Source organism: Sycon ciliatum, chromosome 2 (assembly GCF_964019385.1).
Source record: "Sycon ciliatum chromosome 2, ocSycCili1.1, whole genome shotgun sequence".
NCBI lineage: Eukaryota > Metazoa > Porifera > Calcarea > Leucosolenida > Sycettidae > Sycon > Sycon ciliatum.
In genome coordinates this window covers 31,981,723-31,994,790 of record NC_088644.1, presented here as the reverse complement: position 1 = coordinate 31,994,790, position 13,068 = coordinate 31,981,723, and the positions used below count along the sequence as shown (strand labels likewise).

The window sequence follows — 13,068 nt, the reverse complement described above, 5'->3', positions numbered from 1 at the left end:
TTGGTACCGGTATGTGGATAAAGCAATGAAGCGAAATTCGAGGAAGTGCCTGCCGTATACGGTTTGTATGGTTCTGTTTGGTTCTTGTAACGGTTATCACGACGGTTGTCACGACTCCTTAGGTTGCGCACTGGTCCTCTACCAACGCACAGCCCAGTGCCGCAGGGGTCGTGTAGATCTACAACTCACTACATTTTACAAGGCTCATTCGTATCATCAAGGACGAGGCGGTGCAGCACTACACTCCAGTCCAGTGCAGTGTGCACCAGACCTGCCAACACCTCTCTGTGCTTCACCTGATTTCCCATTGCGCGGCTGGCGCGCATTTCACACCTGCCCCTCGGCCTCCACGAACATGGGGTTCTCTAGTTTCTAAGAACTCTTCTGGCTGCCTAGGGTTTTCTTTCAAAGCATGAACGTTTCGACACTCGCAGTGCTAGCTGTTCCGAAAATCAACAATATCGCTGGGCGTACTTGCCCTCTACAGTACTCAGTGTGTTTATCCTCGCTTTTCGATGGGAATGTTGCTGAAGATAGCTGTAGTCCTGCTGCCATGGCTGGCTATCATGTGCCTAAGTTCCTGCACGGCCAAACCACTGTCAGAGAAGTACAAAGAAGTCGAAGATATCCTTTCTGGACTGAGCGAAGAGCACGTAAAGATCCTGAAGGACCTGACTGTCGATTACGAAGAAAAGTACAGTCGCCGGCAACCCAGACATGGTGCGCGTAAGTGTGAAGTAAGGCATACTGGCACTAGTACAATACTCGACACAAACTGTTTATGCACGATCGTCAAAATGTGAGAACAACAATGGACAAAGAACTCAACGAATTCAAATGTAATCAGAGCTTGTTGTTATGATAGTGACCAGGTGAATACTTCTGCCAATGCAGACGTATGATACCATGGAGAGGTATTATACCCGAGGCAGAGATTTACTGCTGACCAGCCCCCTGAATTCGCCTAGGAAGGGCATTGGCCTGCGACGATAAGATGCTCGGGTGCTGCTGAAGCACAAGATAGTCCATCGCATTAAGCAAAACTAAATCTTTCATTGCAGGTGAGGCCACACTGAAGAAGGTGTGTGGTTCGACTAACATGGACATTTTTTTTACGGGCGGGCGGGCGGATTTTTTTTTAAATATATTTTTTAGTACATGTAAATACACTGTACTGCCTTTATACACCCAGTACATCGGCATTATTACGCAGTGTTATGCCATACATGTTGTATAAAGGGATCACTGGCTAATACTTTGAAACATTGTGTAGCTCTGGAACGAGAAGAGAATAACTTCAAGCGGTGACTCTGACTGTCCAAATCATCAAGCAAATGAAGAAGGATGCGAGTTGAAAGTAAGTTCGGGAACTACTTCGAAGTACAAATTGTACAATGTACCGGTACATGTATTGCTAGTTTGGTGTCGGCGTGCACGAATACATGGGCTTCCTGTGCTTGCACACATGGAGCAGCAGCTTACCGGTACAGGTGAAATATCGTTCCCAATACACGAGGAAAGTGCAATCTCGTCTGTCCTTCATCCCAAAACAGAAGGCCGTCCTTAATCTGGAACGAGGCAATCACTCTCAATCGGACGGTCACTTCAAAATAAGTCTCGCCAGTCTGCCGGTGGTCGTATCGACTAAATCGAGTAGACACTACTACCAGCACAAGGCAGCAGTCGTAGAGTCTACCACTCACTGCACTGCACTGCAGTACACCTACAAGTCAAGTCCAAAAGGAGCCGCCTGCGTCCGCAGACTCACGCTGCACAGCACGTAGACGTGGACGTGTTCAGTCCACGTACGTCAGTCACACGACAGCCCGCCGAAAAAAAGTTACGGTCGGGCTGAAAAATGTACGGTCGGTCGGGTGAGTCGAACCACAGACCTTCTTCAGTGTGGCCTGACTCTACAATAATAGTCTTAATGAAATCACTTTGGTTCCATATACTTGCATGGTACTTCACTTGAGGAGTGAATTTTGATTTTCATCCCATCTTACATGTATCGATAAGTCTGGCTCAGCAGGCAATTCTGCCACTATAATTGTGATGTACTCACTCTGTAAAGTGTTCATTGCTCCAAAATTCCATGTACATAGTTTGAACTCGGTATCGAGTGCAAGGATTTCAACATTTCCGCCAAACCTAACCAGCATTCAGTTTATAACCGGATTCCACTGAATATAAAGTGTACTGCTCAAAGCTGGATTTCACTCATTGTAAAAAGGTGAAATACAAACCCTGTACACAGTTGAAAGGAGAGGCATGGTCTAGAATCCAAATTTCTCCCCTCGTAGTCTTCTGGGTGCTGAGTGGAATGGTCTTGGTCAAAGGAAGCTGAGATGCTCGCTTACTTCTTTATTCCAAATCGAATTCGCCGCAAAAATTACGCAAAACATGACATCGTGCAAAACCTCTCTAATGTTCAACTCTTGAAACTTGTCGATGTGACGTTGTCAAGTGCAGTTGTACCGAATGAAGCTTTGAAGACGTTCTCAGCACCTTCTAGTAGAATCTCCTCTACTCCGTCCTTCTGCAGGTTGTTGTTGTTGTTGATTTTTTTTATTTTGCTTCGCAAGGCCAAACGGGCAATGGTGCCCAATTCTATGGAAGCGAATTTCAAAAGGGAGAGAGCTACGGGGAGAGAGAGAGAGAGAGAGAGAGAGGGGGGGGGGGGAGGGAGGGAGGGAGGGAGATGATAAGCAATTTTGTAGCGTCAACAGAGCGATTTTGCAGTGTCAATAGAGCGATTTTGAAGCGTCAACAGAGGGAACACAAAGAGTTCATAAGCGCACAAGCACGCAGAGCAATTTTGTAGCGTCAACAGAGCGATTTTGCAGTGTCAATAGAGCGATTTTGAAGCGTCAACAGAGGGAACACAAGGAGTTCATAAGCGCACAAGCACGCAGGTGTCCATCAACTGTATGCATTGCTGCTTCACATATGGCTGGTGCGCCCAAAAATGAGGTGCGTTGTTGCTGGGGCATGCAAGGCATCATACTGAAAGACTCTCACCATCTCCCCGCAGATTATGCATCTGAAGACCTCCCCGAATGTCAACGGGTTGAACACTTGGGAATTTCTAGAGTGGGATAAGGTGAGCTGCAGTGAAGGCCTGCACCTCCGTTCCGGTGACTTCTTGCATCTTGCTTTCTAGGTATATCAATTCAATAGTAATATTACTTTTAGGCCATGTAAAATATATTGATTGTTTATCGTCAGAATTTCCCGAGAAATCGGGGCGGACGGGAGGTTTTAATTCTATTTTTTATTATGCATTTATGGCTGTAGGGCAGGTGTTCGCAACCCCAGAGGATAATGGAAAGTGGAACAACCAACGTTATGTACAAAAACGAAGAAAATCAGGCAGCTTATGATCAGATTCATTTTTCAAGCCCATAGCAAGTAAGCTTTGGTTCAGTCTGTGGACTTGACCTTCGAAAATCTACGGCCATGCTGATTAGAGGCTGTAGACCGCAGTACATACAGTACATTTACCAGTACTAAAAATTAAAATAATTCGGCGGGGAGGGTAAAAATTTGGGGCAGGCGCGGGCGATAAACAATCAATTAATTTTGTTTTACTTGGCCTTATAGTGAAGAAAAAAAGGACCAAGAAACTACAAGTTACGCTATAATGTCCACTAACACCACATGTTACTAAACAATCAGCTCATGCGATGACATTGCACGGCACTGACAGACGGTACTTTATCCTTGGCTCTCCATTCGAGTCCAATATTGCTTTTCACTTGCCTTCAAAAATGTGTGGGAAGTGACTGGATAATTTGCACTCATCATATTTTCTCCTGGTGTGAATGCAGAATGTAACATCACTGAGACCTTCATAACTGAGAATTGCGGACTGGATTGCAGATGTGTGCAAGGAAGAATGAAGTGCTGTCGCCTGCGGCAGAGTATTGATTCCATGTCTAAGGTAAATGCAAAATTTGGGGTATTTCCCTAGCATTCCAGGGCAGTGCACTTGCCTACAATCTGTGGGGAATTGGATAGTATACGTGTATACCTTTTACAATGAAGGTCAGTAGGTGAGAAGGTCAGTAGGTGAGAAGGTCAGTAGGTGAGAAGGTCAGTAGGTGAGAAGGTCAGTAGGTGAGAAGGTCAGTAGGTGAGAAGGTCAGTAGGTGAGATTGGAAATGAAGTGTGCTCCCCCACCCTTCAATGCAGTTACCAATGCATTTGCCTATTATATGTGGAAAATTGACTTGTATATGCCCTTCTAAATTCCACACCAGCATGTGAGATGGTAGTGAAGTGCAGTTTCCCACTCCCCAATGCTGAAAAGGATATTTGTCTATTGCTTCCTGAAATGAAGATACATTAACCAACATGCTTCCTGTTGAAGCTGTCTTTCAAATTGGTTTGTTCAGAATCCTCTGATGTGGCTTCAAAAATCTGTAAAATAACATAGGAAATATCAGCTATTAGGGTTTATCTCTGTTGCTCTAATGCAGGTTGACATCGAACGCTACAGCGCTGCCTTCCTTAAAGCGTGGCATGACCCTCGTTACAAGGAAGCCTTTAGGGTAATGGCATGGCTTCATCCTGTCATGGGTTGCAACATGGTAATTCGGCCCGTGCGCGTGGACTTGCATCATGCACTCATGGCGTTCCATCGACTGACGCTGCTCGCGTTTGAGAACCTCCTGCGCCTTGTGGACTGCAAAGTCACGATACCGTTCTGGGATGTTGGACGCAATGAAGACATCCCCTACCCGCAGCAGAGAGTGTTCACTATTGGAACGTTTGGAGGGAACGGCGCACCGCATTCACACTGTGTCCAGGGTCCACCGTATGGCGAGGGTAAGAACTGTATTGCATCCCTTGTATAATATGAGCAATCTCCCGAGAAACCGGACCGGACAGTGGTTTAAAATATTCTCAGAAAATCACAAAAGAAAGAAACCGAATAGCCAAAATTCAAAAAGAATCTGGCAAAACTGCCCAAAATTGGGATTTCCTTCTCTCGAGTCCTTTTTGCGTCCTTTTTGCACCCATAACAGCACCCATAACAGCACCTCCTTCCCTGCATCGAATGATGGGCACATAGGACATTGAGTTGATAGTGTTTTGAAGTATTAGGAGAGATGATATGCTGGTGATGGGATGCAGAGCTCATGCTCAATGCAATGCACGTCAAGAGCTGCATTTTCTTACAGGAAATAGACCATTTGTTATGACAATGGAAGTGACCAGCGCTGTCACTATGTGTCGCCACAAGTACGTCGACTTGTGAGACTACACAGACTACACTGTAGATGAGACAGATGAACTAGTGTAGAATGCAGCTAGGGGAAAAGCTGTCAGAACTCTACAGAAATGGCAAGGAATTGTTGGATAGTGTTGCACAGCAGATTTCACCCGCGCTAGAACTTGCCACACAGCACGCGGTTCCTGCATTGCAGGGTGGAATCGGAGGTGGGAAGCTCTGCGACGCGTGGCTGTGAGTTATGCTTGCTGGGAGTTACTAACCTGGAATGGCAGAACAAGAATCATGATAGTTATTTTCTGAACGCATTGCCACGGCCAGGCAACTGCAGGATGCCGAAAAGCGCAGTGTACAGAAGTGATGAACATCGTTGCCTGCATGCAGCCTTCATCTAGTGTTTGGAGGAGTGCGACTTCACTTCTTTAATGCACCACAAAACAGACAGAGGTATGATGATGATGATGATGAGGTTTGTGGTGGTCGAGAACTCATTGAAGTTGGTAGGAAGAAAAGCTCCGTTCCTATCAGCATACCGACAACTGTGTTGTCGGCATTCAGAGTAGTAGGTGGCTCAATTGAGGATCGGCTGGACATCCTTCCGCAACGTGAAAGAATTTTGGTTCTACTCTATCGATCTTGCTTGGCTACTAGCTTCAGAAGTTTCAACTGATTTAGATATCAACAACTCTCGCTCTCTCTCTATCTCTCTATCTATCTATCTATCTACCTACCTACCTACCTATCTTTCTCTCTAAATGTTGTGTGATCTATATAAAAGAATGACATTGCGCAAGTAGTGGCTATTTGCTTTGTCTGCATTTTGACATACATACTTTGAAGTATCATTGCAATGGGATTCATATACTTGTAATTATGGTCGTGGTTGCCGGTGTTTTCACTGAATAATAAATAAATGGTCACACGATGCAACCCTCCAACTAAAGACCATCTGCCACTGAAGACCACTTCTTTTGACCCCAAGAGATGGTCAATAGTTTCATACTCCTTTCTCGATGACCTGGTTTTTAGACTCGAGTACATCGATATTGAAGCTCTCGCACACTGGAGTTAATGGTGAGCATATCAACGTATGTGTGTCAATTGATATGCGGTGTTTTCTGGCTAGGTTTTTATACGCCTCCAAAGTTCCTCTACAAACGAGTGGCACTCCCGTATGCTAACTGCCTGCGAAGAGAAGTTGGATACTTTCACAAAGGTCCATTTTATACTACCGCGCCGTACCCTTGGCAGCTTATCGAGGTTATGATATCCGCTATAAATGCCAATGCATCCGTGCTAGCTGAAGACGGTAAGAGTATATTCCGTGTTCCTGCTCCCTTAGCTGCATGGCTGCCGTTTTGGCAATGTGTTGTTGCTCCTGGCTGTGATGTGCACCAGGAGAATGCCAGCTCACACTGGTTTAACGAAATAATACATTTTCTCTTTTTGTGATCAGTGGTCACTCATCCAAATACTATCCAAATACAATTTTACATGCACAAGGGTCGTGTAACCTATTTGTTTATCCTCCCCCACCCCCCCCCCCACCCCCCCCCCCACACACACACGCACATCCACCCAACCATGTACAGTGAAACCTGTCTAAGACGACCGCTCAAGGGACCTTCAAAATGTGGTCTCTATTACCAGGTGGTCTCCTTATCCAGAGTTATTTGACTGGAAATAGTATCCCTTTATGCTGGCTTCAGTGGTCTTTTAGGACAGGTGGTCTTCTTGACAGGTTTTACTGTTTCATGGCACTAGCCAGTCTAGCTTCTGAGTCGTAAAGGCTCTTCAGAAATTATCATTGAATTTCTATTTTGAAAGGATTGGAAGAACTTCAAATTCAAAGGATCAGTCGGGGAAGTGAAGTGCCTGAAAAGAGAAAAAAAGCCCAACCCACCATGACTCGAACCCTGGACCTTGCTTGTTGTGAGGGATGCTCTAACCATCTGAGCTATGGGACCAGGCGGAACCTAGAAGGCGCTGACAAGTTTTTCACCCCAAAGGCAGCTCACAACACGTGCCACACATACTGATTGCACTCGAGTCTCTTTCCCTCCCCCAGGGGAACAACCACGGTCAGTTTCCGGAACGTACTACCAGAGGGGAAAGAAAGTGATCAATTTTTATTTAAACGGATTGGCAGAACTTCAAATTCAAAGGGTCGGTCGGGGAAGTGAACTGTCTGAAAAGAGAAAAAAAATGCCAGGCCCACCAGGACTCGAAACCGGGACCTTGCTTGTCATGAGCAATGCTCTAACCATCTGAGCTATGGCACCAGGCCGAACCTAGAAGGCGCCGACAACTTTGGTCCCCTGGGGAGGGAAAAAGACCCAAGTGCCATCAGTATGTGTGGCATGTGCTGTGAGCTGTCTTTGGAGTGAAATACTTGAAGTACTTGACAGCGCCTTCTAGGTTCGGCATGGTGCCACAGCTCAGATGGTTAGAGCATTGCTCATGACAAGCAAGGTCCATGGTTTAAGCCATGGCGGGTCTGGCATTTTTTTCTCTTTTCAGGCTGTTCACCTCCCAGGCTGATCCTTTGAATTTTTTAAACTTATGGTTTTCCATTAGGCATCATCGAGGTTCTTGATGCCTCTATCCATGTTTCGATGGGTGGATCGTTTGCGAATGTCTTTGCTCAAGTGGACCCGATCTTCTACTTGGTTCATTCATACAATGACAAGATCATGGCTGCCTTTCAAGCAAAAGGACGGAGATACAAGACAGGAGATGGGCTATGGAATACCACACAGCGCCTATCAGGTTGGTACCGGTTCTTGATGTTATAGTGAACACCTGGTGACATAATAATGTAAAGTCAGTTGGCCATTTATCATTTCTGGAGTGTATGCACGCACGCTTAGAAAAAGAGAAAATAGCATTTCTGTTTTGTTTTGCAGGATGTAAAAGGCTTTCCAGGCCATGGTGGTCCAAGCTACAAATTCGGATGTTTTTGTTGCCGTCTGCTAAGAAAGATTGTACTGGCAAAGTTAGATCAATGTGTAGTGCAATAATATTGCGTTACACATTGATCATAATTATGAATACTCCAAATGCAGCAAAGTAAAGCAAAAGTACAGTAAAACCTGTAACTAAAGACCACCGTGACTAGCGACCAGCCTGGTACTACAAACCACTTCGTCAGGCACGGACGGTCTCACATTCAAAATGCACTGTGACTAGCGACTACCTGCTGAACGCGACCAGCGACCGCCTTTTCTTGTCCCAATGTCGAATTTTGACCCGTAACTAGCGACCGCGATGTAGCAAATCAAACATTGCTTGAAGCTCCTTCTCGAAATTTTGATGATTTTCCATGGTCGTTTCGATACTACAGCTGGACAAATGAGCGCAGTCTCATTTTTACTGTGGAATCAGTGTGGACTGCACTACACCTGTCATAATTTCAAGTGCTGTCAAGAACAAACATGATAGGAAACGTCTTGGAGAGCGCATCCAAAGCGCTCTTTGATCGATGTTCTACTACTACTACTACTATTCTACTGCTATGTTATTACTCGAAGGAGAAACTAGTAAGACTGAGCGGCTCTCTGTCGAAGTGCAATCACACAGCTCAGTCACCAGGTCACACTGAGGCTGTGTTTACATGAGAAATTTCAACCCGGGTCGAGTTCAGCCCGGGTTGAAAGTCTGTACGATAGACAAAAGAGGTGAGCGTTTACATGAAGACAGTTGAACCGGGTCAAATACTGATATGCCGCCAAAAGTCCACTTCTACAGTCCTGTATGGTCACGTGAATCCGTTCGCGCGAAATTTGCATCTGCAGTGCCGTTCAAACCTGGCGCGAGATACGCACAGAAGTACGTTTGTACGATTTTCTTGACCCGGGTTGATTTCAACCCTCCCCTTGGAATTGGGGGAGGGTTGAAATCAACCCAGGGCGAAATTTCAACCCGGGTCAAGCGCAATGCGTCATGTAAACGCGCCATTCATTTTATGCACATGGCGGGTTGAAATCTGACCCGGGTCGAACTCAACCCGGGTTGAAACGCCTCATATAAACACCGCCTGAGTTTCCACTGGAGATCTACACACTGATACCAGTTGCCAGTGTAGTCGCACACAGATGAGGATGGAGTCGATAGTGACTAGTCCACTGCCTGGCCAGGCCAGCGCTGCTCTGGAAACCCAGTGAGTCGACATACGTGTCAAAAGGTCGTATCGCTTCCGGTGTATAAAAAACTTGATTTTCTCTCTCTCCAAGTGTTGTGTGATCTGAAAGAAGAATGTCAGTGCGCAAGTGGTGGGGGATTGTATTATCTGCATTTTGACATACATATAATATAATGGGATCCATATATGGTCGCGCGGTGCAAACCTCTAACTAAAGACCACCTGCCACTAACGACCACTTTTCCGGGCACCAAGGGGTGGTCGTTAGTTACAGGTTTTACTGTATTGTCAAATTTCAGCTTCTCAGTTTGTCCTGCGCAATTAAATTGTTGATTTACTAGCCTCACTTTTGTGTTTGAAATTGTTTTTGCATTAGTGCCTTTCCTCTCAGATATGGGCGTGTACTTCGTGAGTGCTGTTTCATGTACAAGCACAGCTTATCCCATGCATTTATTATTTATTATTTATTCAACATCTCCATTTCCAGGCTGTGGTGTCCAGACTCCACTGGCAGCTCTCTAAATAGTCTGTGACGTGGTGGTCAACGAACATTGTACACCACACGCACAAATTTAGTTGCAATCGGTTCGAACAGTCCATTTTCAAGCTGTTGGGAAATTAGGCAACCAAAATGCAACACCCAAGCTAGCCCAATGGCAAACACAATACATTAGCTGTCCTAAGCAGCTCTGCTGTATAAGAAATACTAATTATGATAATTATACCCTCTTTCGCTGTCCAATTCTCCTTAGTATTCAATTGGCTGAGGATGAATGACTTCCTGGACATCATGGACTTGCCAGGTGGTGTATGTACTCGATACGGCGCATCACGACCCAGGGAAGAGGCCATCAGGATGAAGAACTACCTGGCTCTGGAGCTGCCAAGGGATGACCACCTATATGTACCATATGAAGTAAGTAGGGTTGAATGATTTTTTCACGGTTCGCGTGAGACTCGACCAAATGCCGAGTTTTCCGCATCCACAGGAACGCCACCACCCTCTTGTTTGCTTGTTTGGGTTGAATGATTGCAGGACATTAAATAAAAAAATTAAATGGCTTAGTTGCTATCATAACAATTGGCATTTTGGCTTGGTAACTATTGCAATTTCACGATATTTTGCACTTGAACCGTGAACTGAGGTGAGTGATTGATAGATTTACTTCTTACATTCGAAAGATATGAAAACCAGTTAAATGAGAAGAGATATACACTATTCTTGTTGTAAATGCCCTTCGGAACGAACCGGTGTGCAAGATACTATAACCAATGACACAGAAAAAAGAGAAAAAAACTCAGAAGTAACGACAAACTCGGCCATTTGAAAATAATCTGAACCGTCCACCTCTCCACAATGCGCTCTTGGCCCACATTCACAACACCACTCCATGGCGAGGAAGTTCGTTCTTGGGTAGATGTTCCATATCCTCCAGACAGCTGTTTCGCTCATTAAGAGCTCCTCACTGGAGACAGATAACGAATGAATAGCAGATAAAGGAATGAGCATATTTATACTCATTCCTTTATCTGCTATTCATTCGTTATCTGTCTCCAGTGAGGAGCTCTTAATGAGCGAAACAGCTGTCTGGAGGATATGGAACATCTACCCAAGAACGAACTTCCTCGCCATGGAGTGGCGTTGTGAATGTGGGCCAAGAGCGCAGTGTGGAGAGGGGGACGGTTCAAATGACAGAGAAAACATAACAAAACAAACAGTAGAAAGGAAAAGGACATATGGAAACGAGTTAAGAGTAACTCTCCACCACTGTAACTAGATACTATATACAGTCAGAAAGTGAAACAACTAGGCACAAAACTGACAGAGTACTGAGACATTCGACGTCCTGACAAACAGTGTTCTTTTTGCATTGTGTTCTCAGATCTTACGGGAAATGAACGTGAATTCAGTCTTCACGAAATACGCTTCTTATCTTTCCAAGTTTTACAAGAAGAACTACAAGTCATTTCGTTGGACAGAGAGTGGATTTCATCTTGATGAAGACTGGTGAGTGAAATTGGAGGAGACCAGCATTAAATACTTTTTTTCGTTAATTTTGATTGATATCTACTGCCTGCAGCTTTCAACATCTAGTCTGAAAGTATCAGAACCTTTACATTGTAGTTGGACCAGTACACTTATATCTTTATTATCCGGGCGGTCCGGAACCGGGCAATGCCCATAACTTTGAAATGAACTTTGACATGTCCTCAACTCTGAATCGCGTACATTTTGATGGGAAAGGTCCAGACATCTGGAATAAAAATAAATAAAAATAAATAAATTCGACGGGTTCGCGTACCGGGCAGGCCAAGAACAAGGAGTCGTACAACTCCCTGGTCAAGAACCACCTTTCCGCTTCCGTGGGACGCCACCACCCCATTATTAGGCGTCAGATGTGGCTCCTAAACGGTGGAGATCTGGAATACCACGTCACAATTTCCATTAAATGGGCAATAGTAGTAATACTTCCACTAACCCTCACCAACAGGGTGCCCGGTAGCCCGAGGTGGCCGTACCTTGGAGGTCCGGATAAGAGAGATATGCGTGTAGCATTTAATTTCATGTAAATAGGAAGCTATTCAAGAGCATAGGGAGTAAAAGACTGCATGGGTCCTTGAATTATTGAAAGGAAAACAACTTTGAAGTAGAGGTAGACAGACCTCATGCATTTTTATTTTAAAAATAGGAAGGTATTTGAGGGGCAGGATTTTTCATACTTTTCGCAAACGTTGACTATTGAACTTGGAATCTACTCATTTTTTCCAACAGGAGGAAGGATTTCCACACGGTCAACTTCTTTTCCTTGAAGAAAGATCCAGCACTGCGAATTTGCAACCTGTATGCTAGAGAAGCAGCTAATTTCAGGAACTACTCTGGCTCTGCTTCCAGCAAAATGCTGATTGGCTAAATATTGAAGAATCAGCTTACAAGTCTCAGCACGCCTTTTTTTTCAACGTCTACAGCATATCATTGTCTCTCTACAATACATCATAGTCTGTCTACAGTGTTATCATTGTCTGCCTGCATAGTAAGCTCTTTCGCTGTTCTACGGTACTACTATCAGTATATTAATTTGAACTGCACTATGCACTTTTTCTATTTTTGTGCATGTATCTGTGTCCTCTTCACTTCTAGTAGCTTTTGGGTTTTTCAGTTACTATTGTGCCGAATGCTGTTCTTCTTCTACCATTTGCCTAGATAGGATTGCTACCAGAATCACCTCACGTTTAGCAATACTGCACACCAACATTGTTGGGTTTCAATATCTGTTGTCCAAATACTTGAAATAGTGTGCTGCCATGCGTGTAGGATCTAGCAAGTGAGTACAAACGAATCTAGCATACACGCGTCGAGAGCGGGATGCGTATGTATGGAAACACCACAAATCTTCAGCACTTGGGTATTTGATTGCATGCTATTTTTCATGGGAATTACAACGTATTCATTAGTCTGGGGGGGGGGGTGCAAACGGGAAAGTCTAAAGAAAAATTTCCACAGATCCTACAGAAAGTCTTTCAACACACGGAGAAGTATAACGCTGTGCAGCATTTAGTGCACTGCATGAACATAACCGCTCGTGTTCAGAGTGAAGGCAATATCGGTGTTGAAGTGATGAGAGCTCTTCTGAACAAGGTGGCAGATTGTTCTGATTTGTATACTTGTACGTACATGTATAATACATATTGA

The 13,068-nt window shown here is 44.7% G+C and overlaps 1 protein-coding gene across 4 annotated transcripts; it reads left to right on the top strand.

Annotated features, from left to right (window-relative positions):
• Positions 1-375: 375 nt before the first annotated feature.
• LOC135810834 (uncharacterized) lies at positions 376-12,644 on the top strand. 4 transcript variants are annotated; one of them, XM_065324263.1, is made up of 8 exons: positions 376-720; positions 3,831-3,943; positions 4,482-4,830; positions 6,363-6,545; positions 7,814-8,005; positions 10,130-10,293; positions 11,261-11,385; positions 12,151-12,644. In XM_065324263.1, the coding sequence occupies exons 1-8, from the start codon at positions 516-518 to the stop codon at positions 12,287-12,289; spliced, it is 1,470 nt and encodes a 489-aa protein (XP_065180335.1). In that variant the 5' UTR covers positions 376-515; the 3' UTR covers positions 12,290-12,644. The 4 variants fall into 4 exon arrangements, with proteins under 4 accessions (XP_065180335.1, XP_065180334.1, XP_065180336.1 ...); XM_065324262.1 differs by having other exon boundaries at positions 376-726; XM_065324264.1 differs by lacking the exon at positions 6,363-6,545 and having other exon boundaries at positions 376-726.
• Positions 12,645-13,068: the final 424 nt, after the last annotated feature.